This window comes from Onychomys torridus, chromosome 18 (genome assembly GCF_903995425.1).
Source record: "Onychomys torridus chromosome 18, mOncTor1.1, whole genome shotgun sequence".
NCBI classification, from domain to species: Eukaryota; Metazoa; Chordata; class Mammalia; order Rodentia; family Cricetidae; genus Onychomys; species Onychomys torridus.
In genome coordinates this window covers 10,647,376-10,665,423 of record NC_050460.1, presented here as the reverse complement: position 1 = coordinate 10,665,423, position 18,048 = coordinate 10,647,376, and the positions used below count along the sequence as shown (strand labels likewise).

The 18,048-nt window shown below is 43.5% G+C and overlaps 1 protein-coding gene and 1 non-coding gene across 3 annotated transcripts in view; both read left to right on the top strand.

Annotated features, from left to right (window-relative positions):
* Positions 1 to 18,048, top strand: part of LOC118569796 (24-hydroxycholesterol 7-alpha-hydroxylase) — an 84,248-nt gene that overhangs the window by 21,408 nt on the left and 44,792 nt on the right. For both annotated transcript variants that reach the window (XM_036168040.1, XM_036168042.1), the window contains exon 7: positions 7,098 to 7,188. In XM_036168040.1, the coding sequence (XP_036023933.1) occupies positions 7,098 to 7,188 (91 nt within the window). The remainder of the gene's footprint in view (positions 1 to 7,097; positions 7,189 to 18,048) is intronic.
* LOC118570123 lies at positions 3,398 to 3,591 on the top strand. The gene has a single exon (XR_004943123.1). It is a non-coding gene; the product is annotated as a U2 spliceosomal RNA (small nuclear RNA).

The window sequence follows — 18,048 nt, the reverse complement described above, 5'->3', positions numbered from 1 at the left end:
ATACTTCCTGCCTGGCTACTGGCCAATCAGTGTTTTATTTATTAACCAATCAGAGCAACACATTTGACATACAGAACATCCCACAGCACCAATGCATCTGTATTTCTTGGCCTCTTGCTTCTACAAGCTTCTCTGTGAATGGGGCTTGTGACATTGAAATTCACTGCACATCTAAAGACAGCAGGGACCTTTAAACCCCATTGATTTTTTTATGTACTTGTTTTAATTGATTAATTTATTTTTCTGTTTGTTTGTTTTGAGGCCGTCTTGCTATGTAGCCTCAGGCTGCCCTTGAACTTGCAATTTCAAGTGCTGAGATTAGAGACATGAAGCACAGTGTTGGGCAACTGTTTCCTATTATATTTTTCTTTTACTAAGTGAACAAAATACTGGGTTTCCTTAGGACATATTTATCCATGTAGATCATTGAACTTGGCTCATGGCCATCCTCAATACCTCTTGCCCCCTTTCCCACTCATTCCCTTTCTTCTCCCCAAATGGTCCCCCATCTGCTTCCAGATGTGTGTGTGTGTGTGTGTGTGTGTGTGTGTTCCTTTAAAGCTACTGTGAACTAGGTGAAAGCCAGGAGATCTGTCTGCAATTCTGTTTAGCCCGCTCTGACTCCCTAGTCAGCACACTGTCTGGGTGACCCAAGCTGTCCCTTCTGTTGGCTGTGGTGGAAGGTCGGCGGTCTGTGTATCTATGCTTGATGAAACAAGGACACTCAGCCCATCTCTGGCAAGTGTAGTCATTTTTTCTTCTTCTCTAACCACTAGAAATAAATATTACACATTTCTCTTTCCGGTTTCTGAAGGCCTAGGTGGCTAGATGATTTTTAGGCCCCATAACTTTACTTCTTTTAACCTGTTGTAAACAACAGGGACAGATATTCTGACCTTTCTGCTCAAACATGTACCACCCAGAAGAATATATAGTTTAGCAGGGCCAGTCAAGTGGAGAGCCCTATGCCTCCCCCTACTCTGTCTGCTCTCCTATTCCTCTCTGACTCTTCTCAACTAATTGATCAAACTACAGGAACACCAAAGAGCAACTTCCAAATATGCACATAACAGCCACAGTTTGGGTGTTAGTTCTCAGGACCTTTACAGAAAGGTCCCCTGAAGAAAGTCACACAAAGCGCTATTGATCCGACACAGAGGTTAGTTCTTTGTGATTGGGCCTGGCACTGGTCTGAAAGGATGTGTCTGGTGATGACCAAAAGTTTCATCTTGCTGGATCTTCCTTGTTGGCACCTCCACAGGGCAGGGTGAGGCATGAGCAGAGACCTTGGAAAGGCCTTCTCATCAGATCTGAAGCCAGTTCCCATAGCTGGGTGACAGAGGGCTGGCTATTCCTTTAACCTCTCCCAACCTGCATCCGTGTCCTCATCTGAACTGCCTCCAAGGATGGTTGGGAAGATTTAACTGGAAGTGATGAAAAGTGCTTAACAACATTGGTGTTCAATAGATAATGTGTGTGTCATACATAAAAACACCATCTTTGTTGAAATCAATGGCTTCTTTCAATGGCCCATTAATAATGAATGTAGACTGCCCTGGTTCCCAAATGCTCAACCCCTTAATGGCCAGGATGGGCATGGCCCTACTGTTTTGGCTTTTAGGATCACCCATTGCTAAAGGAACCCTAAGAGCTGTAAGTGGTGGGTGGGTCATTCAGGCCTAGATGGGGCCAGTGCTTCTCTGGTCCCTTGCAGCCCATAAGACCCAGAGCCTCTGCTTTAGATGGGATTATTACCAGCTCACCAGGAGGCTCTGTTTTGGCCCAGGTATACTTTGACAGACCATCGCAAGATTTTGGCCATACTTCACAAGATTATGTTGATAGAAAAACCATTTCCTAGTTCTGAGAAGTTCCTGACTGGCAAAAGAACTTTCTAGAACATTTCTCAGCTGTATCAAAGCTGACTTTCGCCATTTTTATCTGCTGCTTCTCTGAAGTGGTAACTATGCTCAGTGGCCGTCATGATCCCATTCTGCTCAGTTATTGTCATGGTAGCACTTGTGTGGCCTCGCACAGTGACCTCTGCTCCCCTCCCTATTTGTGTGTATTTCACATCTCTAACTAAAATGAAGTTCTTTGGTCAGAAACTGCTTTATATATATTGGTGTTTGCCATGATTGATAGAAGGTTATCTGGAATGTTATAGAGATTTGTTCTTTCTTGTTTCAAAAAATGGTCAATGATCACCATCACTTTGAGCTCTAAATGAGTATATTTCTTAAGTATACAGCAAGCCAAAGTAAAAGGATAAATAGCCAGGGATAGATGGATGGATGGATGGATGGATGGATGGATGGATGGATGGATGGATGAATGGATACATAGAAAGATGTCATCAAATCAGGCACTCTAAACTCCCAGCAGAAATCAGCTGGGGAGACATTTGAAGACATCCAGTTCTGGATCTCCATGGAGAGAGTCTCAACCAGAGCAGTGTTCTCTTTGGTGATAGTTCCAAGTGAACAGGCAGCAACAGAGAGAAATGGCATCAACAAATCAGGTGCCCAGAGTGTCCATCGGAAACCAGGTGGGGAAACTGAGGCAGCCAGATTTCCCATTTAAGCTTGCTCTCCAGGGGTGAGCTTGCCATGGCGATACTTCCGGCTTCTCCTTCCCACTGTGCAACTTTTACAGCCTGGCTAAACAGTGATAGCGTCTGGTGGAAATGGTCTGCCCTCCTGCTGTTCTCAAGGGCACGGTGCTGTCTTAAGCTGTCTTGTCTGTTGTCCTTCTTCCCTGTCACAGAGTGGGGCGGGTCCCATTTCTCACACCAGAGGAGGTTGGCACACTCCTGACATTAACACACTAGGGTCTGAAGTAGTGGGACCAACCCCACTTCCATTGCCAGCTACTCAGTGAGCTTACACGGCACATGACAATTAACTTACATATTGCACTTCCTGGACTCCATCAGCTTCCATCACATCTCCTCTTGGATGCTGTTGAAGGATCCAGCCAGCCTCAGAGCCTCCTTCCTCTTCTCTTCTCACTTCCTTCTTAGCTCTCCTACAAGCGGCTTCTTTGTAGCAGCCCTGCAGTTTAGTGGCCAGGTGGCTCTCGTTTTTGCACTCTGACCATGGACTTGACTCTTTGGCGTAATATTGGTTGTTACTCCATTGGGCAGCACTTTTGAAATCCTTTACCAAATGTGTCAGTGACCTTAGGGCCCCCTTTGCTTTTTGATTCAGTATTGCATGGAAAGATTCTATTAACTCCTTAATACCTTTTCCTATTTTTATGTTTTTGTTTATTGAGACAGGGTCCCACTCTAGCCTTGAACTCATAATCCTCTTGCTTCAGTTTCTCAAATAGAGTCCAGGATTATAGGCATGTGCCAGACTGCCTAGCCCTTTCCTTAGTTTTAAGAAGTAAAGAAATCACTTGTCCTTTTGGCTAAGGTGAAGTGTGCTATCTGTTCTTATCAGTGTAATATCACACACATCCTCTATCTGAGGACAGGATAGTAAAAACAGATGTTTGGAGCTGGGAGACAGAATGAAGAGTTTACACTGTCCATCCACTGATGCAGCAATCTGCTATTGTGGCACCTCCAGCAATGGGGCACCCCACTTGGGGGAGCATTTAAAAGAAAGAAGTACTCCCTTTCCCCTAACTGTAGGAGGAGGCAAGGTCTCATGTAATCATGTAGCCCAGGTTGGCCTCACACTGGCTGTATTAGGGAGGATGGCCTTGAACTCCTTATCCTCTTATACATCCCAGGTGCTGGGATCACTGTCCTGTACCTTCACACCAAAAGTTCATTGTTTTGTTTTGATTCATTTTATTTTATGTATGAGAATTTTAACTGCACATGTGTGTAGTATGTATATACCTAGTGACTGGAGGTCAGGAGATAACAGATCCCCTGGAACTGGAGTTCTGGGTGGTTGTGAGCTGTTGCATGGATGCTGGGAACCAAACCCAGGTCCTCTGCAAGAGTAGCAAGTGCTATTAACTGCTGAGCCATCTTACCAGCCCTCAAAAGGTTAAAAAAAAAAAAAAAAAAAAAAAAAAAAAAAAAAAGCAGACTTTAAAAATGGGAAAGCTGTTAAGGGTAAAAGCACTTCACACCATTGTGCAGCCATTTGTTATTGAGCTGAGTTCTAGAGTTTTCTGTGAAAATAAATGGTGCCCAATTTTAGTGAGTCTCAAAACGGCAATCCGGCACACAGGACTTTGAGCTCTTCCGAGTAACTGAAGGTCTATGAGCATCACTGGGATGTGTTCTCCAGTATGAACTCTGACTTCAAATACAGTGAATTGAGTATGGAGTGATTATTAATCAAACCCAATAGCTTTCAGCATGTCCATTGTTAGCTGAGGGGAGGAAGAACCTGAGGAGGGAGACAGGAGAGGGCTCCCTGAGTGGTGTGTGAAGATGAGCTAGATAATCCCCAGGCTAAGTCCTTCAGGTCAGATGCTACTCTAGACTGTCTGCTTTCCATGGCCCTGGGCCCTTCTCCTCTCCTTCCTCTGTCTGTACAAGGCTGTATGTACATCCCTGTGTTCCCAACTTCATGCACCAAGGAGGAAGGCAGCCTGAGCTTGGCTCCCTTCAACACTTCCCTTCAGTACTGCTCTTCCCCTTTTGACCACATGGGGGAGGATGGAGATCATTTCAAGGGACATCCTGTTTCACAAAAGCAATAAAGAGACGAAAAGCATAAGTTATACAAAGTGTTACCTAGGTCACTTCAGAATTGATTTCAAAATGATTTTTTCCACTTGCAGTTATTTTATTGATATTTTCCATTTTTGAGAATTCCCTGCATCGGTACTGTATTTACATCCTTTCCACCTCTCCCTCCCGCCCCCCTCCCCCACTCCCAACTCCTCCTCTGCCTGCTTCCACTCCCTTTCAAGTTCATGATCTCTTCTTTAATACAGTAGATGCTGATAGGAAGACAGTGAAAGGGAGACCCAGGGTTCTCGGGATCAAACATTCCTGTATTGTCTAACCATAGAAGCAAAAACCTCCACCTCAGCAGGAAGCTCATTTTTAAGATGCACATTTTTATCTTACACATATTATATAGGAAAGGTATGAAATACACTTTTTTACTCAAACTAATTTATTGTGATAAATAATGGGGATGGAAAAAATCATTAATCTCCAGAATATGTTAGCTCTTGAATAAAAAATGCGCATGTGAGGACTGTTGCAGGGCATTACTTTAGGGGCAGACATCTAAGCAAAAGAGACCATTCACGGAAGCATCCAAAGCCGGCGGGTTGAGTGGTCCAGGGTAGAAGCAGGATTCTGCACAATTGAAAAGATGGATGTAGTCTACTTGGTAGGAGACATTTATAATTGATGACAAATTCCAATAGAGATCCTGGCTGTCCAATCTATATAGAAAGCAGCTGCATTCAATTTAGTTTTAAAACCCTAGACTGAGGTTCGAAATCCCTACAAATAGCAGTAGATTATCATGTATATATTACCTTGAGTTACCACTTAACATTGAAAATTACATTATTAGATACAAAGTAACCCTGATATGCCAAAAGACAGAATTTACGGGTGTACTTGGGTATAAAACGGCTCTGTTTTTCTTGTGGTGAAATCTTATCTGCTGCTTATTTGTTTTACTTTTATTCTATATTAATTTTGAGGAGTGCTGTGTACTGATCCAGGACTTGTTTGTCCATACCATACCAGTGTCCTACCGTCGAACCTCATCTCCAGCCCCCACAGTTTACTTCATGAAATTTAAGTATGGTGTCCTGGAACTATTTAAAATTATTATGTTTTATTTGCAAGAAGAAAGTTTTCTGGTTCATTCTCATTCTCTTGCTCTTGCTCTCAACATAGCCTTGTTGCATAGGCCTGGCTGCTACGAAATTCACGTGGAAACCAAGTTGTCCTTGAACTCATAGCAACCTTCCTGCCTCTGCTTCCCAGGTTACAGCTATGTGCCACCACTCTCTGCTGCTTCATTTGTATTTTAAGGATATTAAATCATGACAGTATTTTCATGTTGTATTAATGTTCTTAGATTATGCTTTGTTCTGAATATTTAGTGAATGGCTTCATGACATTCCATGTTTCTTGTTAGTAAACACAATTCCACCTTTTTTAGTTCAGCAAAGATAGTTGCCTCTGTAAATACTATAGCTAAACTACAGTGACAGAATCGGTTTGACATCTTAATGATACCACTCTTATTTGTAAAATCTGGTTGTTTTGAAAGGTGATAATTAATAGCATGCATTAAAAGAATTTTTTTTTTTTTTTTGGCTTTTTGAGACAGGGTTTCTCTGTGTAGTTTTGGTGCCTGTCCTGGATCTCGCTCTGTAGACCAGGCTGGCCTCAAACTCACTGAGATCTGCCTGGCTCTGCCTCCCAAGTCCTGGGATTAAAGGCATGTGCCACCACCACCCAGCTTAAAATTTTTTCCCCTTTATTTTTATTTTAAAAAAAAATTATTCATTTTACATACCAACTGCAGATACTCTCTCATCCCTCCTCCTCACCTATTTCCCCTGACTCACTCCTCATCCCCTCCTCCAAAAGGATAAGTTCTCCCATGGTGGGGGGAGGGGACAGCTAAGCCTAGTACATTCAGGTGAGGCAGGACCAAGCTCCTCCTGCCTCAAGGCTGAGCAAGGTGTTTAACCATAGGTAATGGGATCCAGAAAGCCAGCTCATGCACCAGGGATAGATCTTGATCACGCTGCCAGGGGCTCCTCAAACAGACCCAGCTACACACTGTCTCCTGTATGCACAGGGGTCTAGTCTGGTCCCATGCAGGTTCCACAGCTGTGTATGGGTGTTTTACCTCAGCACCACACGTGTGCAATGCCCACAGGGGCCAGAAGAGGGTGGGTGTCAGATCCTCTAGGACTGGAATTACACATGGCTGTGAGCTATGATGTAGATTCTGAGAATGCAACCTGTGTCCTTTGGAAGGGCCGGAAGTTCTCTTGACTGCTAAGCCGTCTCTCCAGCCCGTATCGTGTGCTTCTGAGGCTGACTAAAACACTGCCCTTGCTTCTTTCAGCTGTCTGCAGCTAACACTAAATCTGCTTTCCTTTACCTTGGGCAAAGGTGTCATGGTGTTCCTCTTTTCCAGGTTGCATTCTGGACACTTGGCTTTGTCCTGTCTCATCCTGACATCCACAAGACAATTTTAGAAGGCATAGCTTCTGTGTTTGGCGCTGCAGGTACTAACTTCATTTACGTAATTAAGGACACATTTAGTGTCTGTGGTTTGGATCTTGAATGTCTACCATGTTTTGAAGTCAGGCACCAGGGACCAGGGCAACACAAGTGTGAGGAAGTTCAATCCCCAGCGCCGACACTAAAAATAAAATAAAATAAAATAAAAGGCTGGGCATGGTGACACACACTTGTAATCCCAGTGTTTAACATGTAAAATTATGGGCTGTGATGAGAAAAATAGAAAAAAATTTATTTTCTTGTTGCAAAGTTTAATACCATTGTATAAAATATTATGTGAGTTAAAAGTTGTCCCTCCCTTGCCTCCTCCATAATGGCTGAAAATATCATTTTGAAAATATTTTATTCGGAGTTTTTTTTTTTTCAAACTCCAGCAAACGTGGCTAGCATGGGTACCTAAACGATGCCCTGCCAGCCCAGAAGGTGAAGCCAGCAGTACTGGGCTTCATCATGGAGAATGAGTGATGCTCACCGTGGGATTCCAGAAACACGCTGATGAATATGGGGAAAGGCCATTGCCCTCCACAGAGCTCGGGTCTACAGAGCTGACCAGAGGTGTGCAGAGCCCCATGTCCATGGGGAAGAAAGGGCAAGCAGGCTCCCTGACTCACGCTCTGTCCCCGTTTGCTGGCATCTTTCCTGACTTCAAGTTCTGCCGCTCTTTGGGAAATATAAGGCCAGGACAGGAATGGTGGGGATGATGTGGAGAGCCCAAGTGGCTCAGAGGCCACAACTGGACTGTGACATTAAACTGAGTGTCTGCAGGGCTTGAATTCAGAGCTCTTAGATGTGGCTCCAGTGTAAGGAGACAATACCCCCTTCTTCCCTTTTGTAACCTGGTTTGTTTTCAGAACCTGTTATTATTCTCTGTTAATAGAAAAACATTCCTTCAAACAGTGTCTCATGGGAACAGTTGTGGTGTATTGATGATTTCCATTGTAAGTTGTTACTGTAGAAAAGAAGACTCATAAAAATATAAAACTTTAAAAACCATATGTATACAGAGGTAGCCCAGAGCCCTCTGAACAAATAAACTATCTCAGAACCAATGATGCATAAGCTGTAGTAACAGCTCCGAGATTCAGATGTGGGAGGAGCCCATGAGGCCAGAAGTCTTAGAGACTGATATTGAAGAAGATATCCATGAATCTACACAAAGGAACATGTCAGAGAAGGAATATTAGAGGATGCTGATTATCAGATATTCTCCAGAAAAATAAAACCAGTTAAAGATGCCTAGACCATAGGTTATTAGGTATGTAATTAGATAGATAGTAAATGAATAGAGAGCTCTAGAAAGATTTAGTTTATTTTTAAAGCTTATTTTTCCTTTTAAATTATATGGATGTTCATGTAACTGCACGTGGGTATAAGCGTGTGAGTGCAGGTTCCCACAGATGCCAGACTGTGGAGTCACATCCCCTGGAGCTGGAGTAGTAGGCTCTTGAGAGCCATCTGACGTGGGTGCTGGGAATTGAACTTGGGTCCTTTGCAAGAGCAGCAGGGTGAGCTCTTTACCACAGAGCCCAGAAAGAGCTCTATTATGGGAAGTTGGTTGATGTGATTACAGATCCTAATATTACAGTCTTAGTCATGTGATCTCACTGAAGTCTGTTCAGTCAGTTTGGTGGTTTCTCCAGAACTGGACATGGATTCATTTATTCTGAGACACTGTGTGCCTCCTGTCCTTGGCCAAGGGCCTCTGTGAGCTTGTCAGATGCTTCCAGCATCCAGCCAGCCACTAAGAACTGCCTTGGCTCCTGCCCTCTGCTTGTGCAGAGCCTCATGGCCAGCTGCAGCAGGGTGTGGGTGTTTTAAGGACTCTCTGGAGTGTGATACACAGCCCTGCACAATTGAACGGCCTTTGGCTTGCAGAGGAATACAGACCTCGTCAAAGCTGCTACAGACACCTGTTCCCTAGGCTTTTGGTTTCAGATGGTATTCCCTTTAAAGGGTTTTCTCCCAGCACCCCTCAGGAAAAGCTCCCTGCTTTTCTGCTTCAGAAGTTTGGAAGACAAACAATGATTACATTCTACTTGGTGCATTATTTTGGGAGAAAAAAAGCAATGATCAGTTTAATGCATAAGTACACTAAGACTATTATTAATGGCTGTCAAACATAAGAAAACAGAACTGAGTGTGGATAATTACCAATGCCAGGGGTGGGAGCATATGTTGAGTAAATGAGCCAGGTGTAGCACAAATCTTAAAAGGTCTTATTAATAAAAACAAACCTGGAGCTGGGTATTGGGGTGAATGCTGGAAGATCAGAGAAGCAGAACAAGCCACAGCTACTTCACCTTGCCAATTCCTCAGCTGATCCTATTTCCTCAGACTGTAAGCCTCTCAGTCCTCATCCAGAATGAATCTCAGCTGAACTGCTTCTCGAAGTCTGAAAGCTTAACCAGGCCTAGTTCCTTGTCCTCACTCCTTAAATACCTTTCTGCTTCCTGCCATCACTTCTTGGAATTAAAGGCTCTTGTTACCATGCCTGGCTGTTTCCAGTGTGGCTTTGAACTCATGGAGATCCAGACGGATTTCTGCCTGTTGAATGCTATGATTAAAGGCATGTGTGCCACCATTTTCTGGCCTCTATATTTAGTGGCTGTTCTGTCCTCTGACCCCAGATAAGTTTATTAGGCTGCACAATATTTTGGGGAACACAATATCACCACAACCAGGCTTGGCCCTATTGGTAAGATGTATTGAGCAAGGATGTGAAGTGACAGGTAGGAATCTAGAGGAAGGGGCAGCAGATGTGACCGCACTGCATGCCCACGGGATCTGCATTCATTCCCAGCAGAATGTGGGAGAACTGGATTCACCATAGAGGGAGGAACTCTAAGGGTCCATCTCTCCTGAGGCCTGTCCATTCCCCAGGACAGGCACACCTGCCCTTTCCTGTTTGGTTTCCTTTTGTTTTAAACCAGAAGAACTTGCCTAGTTGATGCCTTTAACTCTCTGTTTTACAGCCATCTGCTCCCAAGTCATTTCTAGAAATTTCTAATATAAAGAGTGTACTGTGGGTTGGTCACAGCAGACACTCTGGGGAGATGCATCTTGTCTCATCCTTTTCCCTTTTCTGCCCGGGAAGCCATTCCTGCCCCTTCCTCTCCTGTGGTGCCATTCATTTCCTGGCAGCACCTGCTTTCTCCAGATCCCTGGCTCTGCTCCCTGTCTCCTTGCGTCAGCAGGGTTTCCCAGAGTGAGCAGCAGGAGCTCCCTCCAGCTGACTGAGGGTGGCTTTTTGTTTGGTTGTTTGTTTTGTTCATAATGAATTAGTTAAAATGTTGTGGGGTTTCCAAGAGGGCTCAATGTACTGTGCCTGGAGTGCAGAGCCAGCAACTGCTCCCAACCAGGCCATGGACTGTCTGGCAAGCCCAGTATGCCCACTAATGCCAAGCACACGGTGACACTGGCAGAGGACACTAAGCTAAATGACATTGTGTCCCTGGGAACTTCAGCCTGTGAAATCTGCAGTTGGTGCCAGGAAAATCACAAGCTTAATCTCCATGTCTTCATATCACCAGCTCTTTCTCCCTCCTTCCCTCCTCCTCCTTTTAAATTTTTTATTCATGTGTAGGTATATGCCTGTGTGTGTGTATTCACAGGTGTGTGTGTGTGTGTGTGTGTGTGTGTGTGTGTGTGTGTTCACAGGTGTGAATTGCACACAGCTGTGCACTTGCACACGCCTGAGAAGGCAGAGGAGAGCATTGTATCTGTTAGTGCTGAAGGTATAGCTGAGGCTGCTCCAGATGTGAGTTCTGAGTTGAGCAGCACATGCTCTTCAAGCTGAGTCATCTCTCTACTCCTGTTGTCACTAACTCTTAGTTCAAGATACCAGACTGCTCGCCTGATCGGAAGTCCTGTCTGAGCTTCAGGGGAGACAAGAAAAGCAAGAATCCTGAGGTTTCTATTCTGGGGTACTCAGGCAAGCTTCTGATGAAACATAGGCGATGATGATGATGATGTATGTAAATGGGGTTTTTGCATATACATGCAAACCATATGTTTTGCATGTATATGACTGTAAGAAATGTGCTTATATTATATTTTTATAAAATAAATCTGTGTGTGAATGTAGTGTGTATGTGACATATCCGTGAGTGTGTGTTTGTGTGTGTGTGTGTGTGTATGTGTGTGTGTATGTGTGTGTGTGTGTGTGTATGTGTGTGTGTGTGTGTGTGTGTGTATGTGTGTGTGTGCACATGTGTGGGGCATTCGGCATCTATCTCCACTTATTCACTCCCTGAACTTGAGGCTTGTGTCTTTTCAACTAGCTTGGAGGCCTGCAATTCTCCAGGATCCTTCTGTCTCTGCCCACCTTGGTGTTGGAGTAACAGGCTTTCAGGGGACTCCTGGCTCACTATGTGGGTTCTGGAATCCAAACTCCAACTCTTGTGCTTACACAATAAGCTCTCTTAGCTCTACCAAGCTGCCTCTTCAGCCACAACTGACAATTTCAAATAATACAATGGCTACCTGAAGTCACTGTGTGATAGCCAAAAACATGTTCATTTTCTTTATTTTTTTTTAATTAAAAGAATCTACAAACTGATAGTTCAATTAGACCTTGATTCTCTTTTCATGAAGAGAAATTTCCCCAAATATATCTTCTCCTATGAAATTTCATCTATACAAAATGGTGAGTATTGCTGTGCTCACAGAACTGAAGAGAAAATTAAATTACTTACCTCTTTGCTTTCAATTAAACTGCACATTAATTATTAAATTACATGCTAGTTATTACTTTTAAAAATATATATATATACATTTTTCAGATGAGGTTTTCTGTTGTCTCAGGCTAACCTTGAACTCACAGATAAGTCCAGGCTCACCTCCGATTGCAGGAACCCTTCCGAGTGCTGGGTACAGGCTGCAGCCCTGCAGTGGCTTTGGATTGGTGTGAGAGTGGCACACTCACCCGCCACTGAGTTTACTTTTCTCACCTTGGTGAAAACACTGAAGTCCATGGTTAGACGCTTCTGGAGACGTCTGTTCACTTCACTTCATCCCTGGACCCCACACTCCCAGTGCCCTCCACACATGAGTGTGCGCTCCTGTGCATTGGCAGACAGCCTAGAACAGTCTGCTTTTTGTATTTAGGTTCTGTGCCCCCTGTGTTAGGCAGTTTCCTCTCCTCACCCAGGGCTTCCTTGCTGGGAGTTTGCCCATAGCAGTGCTTGCTCAGTCTTAGAATAACAAACAGCAGGCAGAGAAAAGTTACTCCTGTTTGCTTTTTTCTACATACTTGTTAAGTTTTATTTTAGTAACATTTTTATTTATTCATTTTATTTTTTTAACATAGGGTGGCATCCATAGCACCTTTTTTTTCTGCCTATAATCTTTTTGTTTTTTGTTTTTCGAGACAGGGTTTCTCTGTGTAGCTTTGCGCCTTTTCCTGGAACTCATTTGGTAGCCCAGGCTGGCCTCGAACTCACAGAGATCCGCCTGGCTCTGCCTCCCGAGTGCTGGGATTCAAGGCGTGCACCACCACTGCCCGGCACCTGCCTATAATCTTATTATGCTTTATTTTAAGATGAAATTTACTTATTGTTCAATTTTGGGATTATAATTTAATTACAAATTTTCCCCTTCCTTCCCTTTACTCTCTCCAAATCCTCCTATATTTCCCTCCTAACTCTCCTTCAAATTCCTGGCTGCTTTTTTCACCAGTTGTTACTGTGTGTATATATGTATTTGTGTATATGTGTGTATTACCAAGAATAACCTATTGAGTCAACCTCCCCCCCCCCCCCCCGTTGATTTACAAGGAATTGGATTCCCCTAGATGGTATTGATTCTTTGAAGTGTAAGTCATAGAATGTGCATGCAAAAATGTGCATTTGGTGGATGAGAGAGATGGCTCAGCGGTTAAGAGCCCTCGATGCGCGGGGCAGTGGTGGTGCACGCCTGTAATCCCAGCACTCGGGAGGCAGAGGCAGGTGGATGCCTGTGAGTTCGAGCCCAGCCTGGTCTACAGAGTAAGTTCCAGGACAACCTCCAAAGCTGCAGAAACCCTGTCTTGAAAAACCAAAAAAAAAACCCAAAGAGCCCTTGGTGCTCTTTCAGAATTCTAGAGAACCATTCCCAGTACCACATCAGATGCCTCACAAGCTCCTGTAATTCCCACTCCAGGGCATGCCATGCCCTCTTCTGGACTCTGTGAGTCCCTGTATTCATGTGCACATATCCATACACAGACATAAGTCTAAAAATAAAATCTCAAAAAAATGTCTATTGGGTAGCGTCGGAAGTTGAGGTGTGCATTTTTATCCTGTTCGTCACCAGTTTGTGACTTTGAAAGCAAGAGAGCTCTCACCCACAGCCTCTGATATTTTTATGGTGGTTTTGTTTTTTTTCGGGCACCACTGCCTTTGGGTGGAACAGCATGGGACATGCTGACACCATGGGTGGCCAGGTGCAAATACAGAATGACCTTGACTTTGCTAACAAACAGGTCTGCAAACTAGCAAAATCGAAATGAAGGCCAGCCAGGGTGGCGTTTGTGGTGAACATGGCACTGCCCTCACCGGCTTCCTCAGCTCCCCAGTCCCGTTTCATTGCGTTCTGATATTTGCATTCCTCCAAGTGTAGACCTTACAAAGCGTCATCGCTTACTTGCATCTGACACACAGCTTCCATCCACTTGGATGCCTTCTGTGTACCCTCTTGCCGGCCAATAGCAGCGTTCTTGAAAGACATGTGATCTTAGCTGACTTAATGACCTTACTCATCACTCTTCCCCAGCTAGCCCGGGCTCGACGGCTGATAACCAGAGTTATGACTGGAATGGGTCTTTTTGGCCTTTCATGTGACAAATTGTCCCAAATAATGAAGTAAAGGATCAAATAACAGAGCCAAGATTACTCCAGTGGAGTTATGGACGCAGAACAGTTATTTTCTTAAGAACTTCTCTGTTCCCGCTTGAAATCTGATAACCTGAATCTAATGTGGGGGTTAGAGGCTAATGCATATTATTCAGGGGATATTTTATGAGACTCGCTTTCCTTTACTAGCCTGGCCTTTATGAGCCAGGTTGGACCTAGGATGCAATAAACCACACAGAAGTGTATTGGGACACTATTTCTCAGTCACCAGCCTTGAAAACGGTCTCTAACTATTTACAAAAGCGAGAGGTTTCATCTGACCTACCACAGATTTTCTAGCCCAAATCTATAATTGTGTCCTCCTCCCAGCCCTAAGGCTAAGATGATGCCATTGGGAACAGGCAGCCTGATTCCCCAGCCATGCAGACATCCCTGTATGATGATGGGCTGAGAAGAGAGTCCCCAGAGGCTGTTTCTGATCTGTTTGTTTCCTGTATGAAATACTGGACATGGTCCCTGTGACGGCCTAAGTGAGGAGATTTTCTGTGAGGTGACTCCTCCGTCACCTGGCTCCAGCACACAGTGACTCCTCTAATGGCCATAGGTCGTTTGACAGCCCTGTCACGTTTATGAGCGTTTATGAGCCAGGAGAGAGGTTCCACTCGACAGTCTCAGTTTAATACTGCCGCGACTCACTCCCATGCGACACTGTTCCTTGGCTTCATTAATTCTCCACCTTCTCATTCAAGCACACTCCTCTCTTACAGGGTGTTCTGATGGAACGTTATCAAGGCATTTGGATAATCTCTTTTTTTCCCCTATAGATAAAATAAATGCAGGAGTGTAAAGGTCATTTTTAGATCAAGATTTATTTTATGTTTTACTTACCCAATATTCTCTCACCTCTGTTTACTATAAATGGGACCATGCTCTTTATTCCTCTTTAAAGAAGGAAAGGCATCACAATTTTGAAGCAGGCTCCACTTTGTGTTCTTATTTAATGTGGGAGGTAATACGTGTAAAATTAACATGAGATACAGTTTTTATCAGAAGAGCCGAAGAGGTTGATTTAGCATAGCATCGCGGGACTTGTTTGAAACGACAGAATGGAATATGTGTTTTTTCTGTGTGCATGCATGGGTGGAGGAAAGGGCAGAGGGTCAGTCTGTTGGCCCTCTTCGTCTCCGTCAGCTGTAATTATCTGCTGCAGGCACTGCCTGCCCTGGTCCTTGCTATCTTTCCCACGCCTTCGTGCTCGCTGTCCCTTTCATCTTCTGCATCAGAGTGAAGCAGCCCAGCGTCCTCTGCTTCCAAACCGTTATTGCTTATACTTCTTCAGAAGGAAGCTGCACCGTGATAACACACCTTATCCCAGATACCTGAGATCTTAGAAGCCCTGCTGACCTCTCACAGATTTAGAAGCAGTAGCATGAGAACTCAGAAATGACTACCATGTGTGGAAAGGCTGGCGGCTGGAGGGTGATGGGGCTGAAGATGAGGTCTGCCAGGCTCCTGCAGTCTTTCCTAGCTGCAGCGCCATGTCCTCAGAGCCCATGGGCACTCCTTTGGTGTCCAGTGTTCATTTACCACAAGTGCCTTAGGGGCTGTGTAGGCCCCTCCTTGAATTCTTCACCTCTCTTTATCATTTTCAGTGCATAGAACTACAGGGCTGGGGCCTGGGATGTCTCAGGGAGTAAAAGTGCTTGCTGCACACAGTTCAAATTCCCTGAAGTCGCATAAAAAGCTTGGCATGGTTGCACCTGTGTCTGTAACTCCAGCTCTGTGGGAAGCAGAGACAGGAGGATCACTGGGGCTTGCTGGCTCAGCTCAGCTCCAGGTTCAGTGAGCCATCTAATCTCAAGGGAACAAGGCAGGGGGTGATAGAGCAGGGCACCCCATAGTCTCCTCTGGCCTCCATGGGTTCTTATGTACATATGTGTGCAACTGCACATATGTTTGTGTACACTACACACACACATGCACACGCATACGCGCACACACACAAAAACAAAACAAACAACAACAACAAAAAAACTCAGGTTGGGATGGACCTATACGGAGAAAATAATGATATTTCATAAAAGTATACTTTAAAAAACATGCTTATGTTCCTGGATGGCAAGATTTAGTATCATGAAAATGTCTAATTACTTCACATTTTAAAATTACTGTACCTTTAATGAACTGTGATGAGAATTCCAATGTATTTCTCGAAATTACCCAAATCAGTTAAAGTTTCATGCAGAAGGATAACTGTGATTACAATTAATAACTTGTAGTAGTAATAATAAGTAAAATTTTTAGAAATATAAATTACTACAGCCAGACTTCAGTAACATATGAAAACTGATCAGAAAGTTAGGATAACCAGAGTACACAGCATACACAGGAAATACATGGGATATGGGACTTAGTTGTCTACCTTTTGTGAACAAAAAACATCAAAGGGGATAAAAACGTCATTAGGTGGGTAATGAGGTGGGGAAGGGCCAGGAAAAGTTTGGGGAGGCGAAAGAATGCAATCAAGATAAATTATCTGACAGTTCTTTAAAGAATAATTTAGAAATGTCCAATTTGTAATGCTCATCTTTAAAGTAAAAAAATAGAGGCAAAGTGGTGTATCTATTTCATTTTCACATCTTGGAGAGAAACATTTCCAAGTTATTTGCATTTGCAAACATTCCAAAAACCAGCAGTGAATCAAAACAATAAACCCCAAAGAAGAGTCTGTAGGAAACAGCAAAGAACTCAAGGTGTTTCACTTCCTGGCCACTGTCTTCGATCTATTCTCACTCTTTCTCCCTTAAACTTGACGTATCTGACCAAATGTCTGTTTTATAGGTGTTCTGTCTAGGAAAACATGTGTAACAGTGCATAAATACTGAGCTTGTGCAGGAACAAAACGCTAATGTTTTATAAGAAACAAAACCTGAATAATCTTTTTTACTGCTGAAGAAATATTTGGGGGATAATATGGAATATTCATTTTCATATCAAATTTTTGAGTGGCTTCCTTGCCCAGTCAGATGTATAATTTGCTTAAAACAATAGCACAGGCCACATGTGGTCAGGAAGCCAGCAGGATTTAGCCTTTAGTATGTGTCTTCATTCTGGAGTCTCCAGAGTGGGTTTCTTCCTGTGATTTCTTTCTCTGTGTTTCACAAGTTCCTGTGTGCTCTCTGAAGGAGATGACCAGACAAAACTCACCCCCAGATAGCCATCTGTTTCACTCTTCAAGTAATTATGAGTCAATCAATTATTTCTAGTGTCAGGAAAACCATTTCCACTTTCTATTTTAGATCTCCAATTGTCTTCGTTTCTATTGCTATGAAGAGGCACCATGACCACAGCAACTCTTGTAAAGAAAATCTTTAATTGAAATGGTGACTCACAGTTTCTTTGGTTCAGTCCTTTATCATCATGGCAGGGAGCATGGCGGCGTGCAGGCAGACATGGTGCTGGAGCAGGAGCTGCTACATGTTGACCTGCAGGCAACAGGAAGTAGACTGTCTCGCTTGAGCATCTCAAAGCCCACCTCCACAGTGACACACTTCCTCCAACTGCAACAATACCATGCCTCGTAATAGTGCCACTCCAAAGGGAGTGACATTTATAGAAAGAGTTTTACTGCTTTACTCACTAGGAAGACAAGAAGAATTAATTCTTATCCCCCTCCCAAATTCCCCCAAACTTGTGTTCAGCCCATTTTCATCACTTTTAAATATTAAATATTAAATCCTATTAAAGGATTGCTAGACCTAGAAAATTGATTGTAAATGCTATGGCCTTTAGGACATTTTCATCCACTGTTGTTTATGACAGACGAGCTAACTATTATAAGTGAATGTGTGTTTTCCTGAGGAAAAAAAGAAACAAAGTTTTAATTATGAGAGGATGTTTCTGAACTGAAATGGAGATATAATTTTAAAACTAGAGTTTTCAAGTATTACTTATATTAAGTTTTTAAAATTTTTTAAATAAAAGAGGAAATATAACCCTCCCCCACAATCCCAG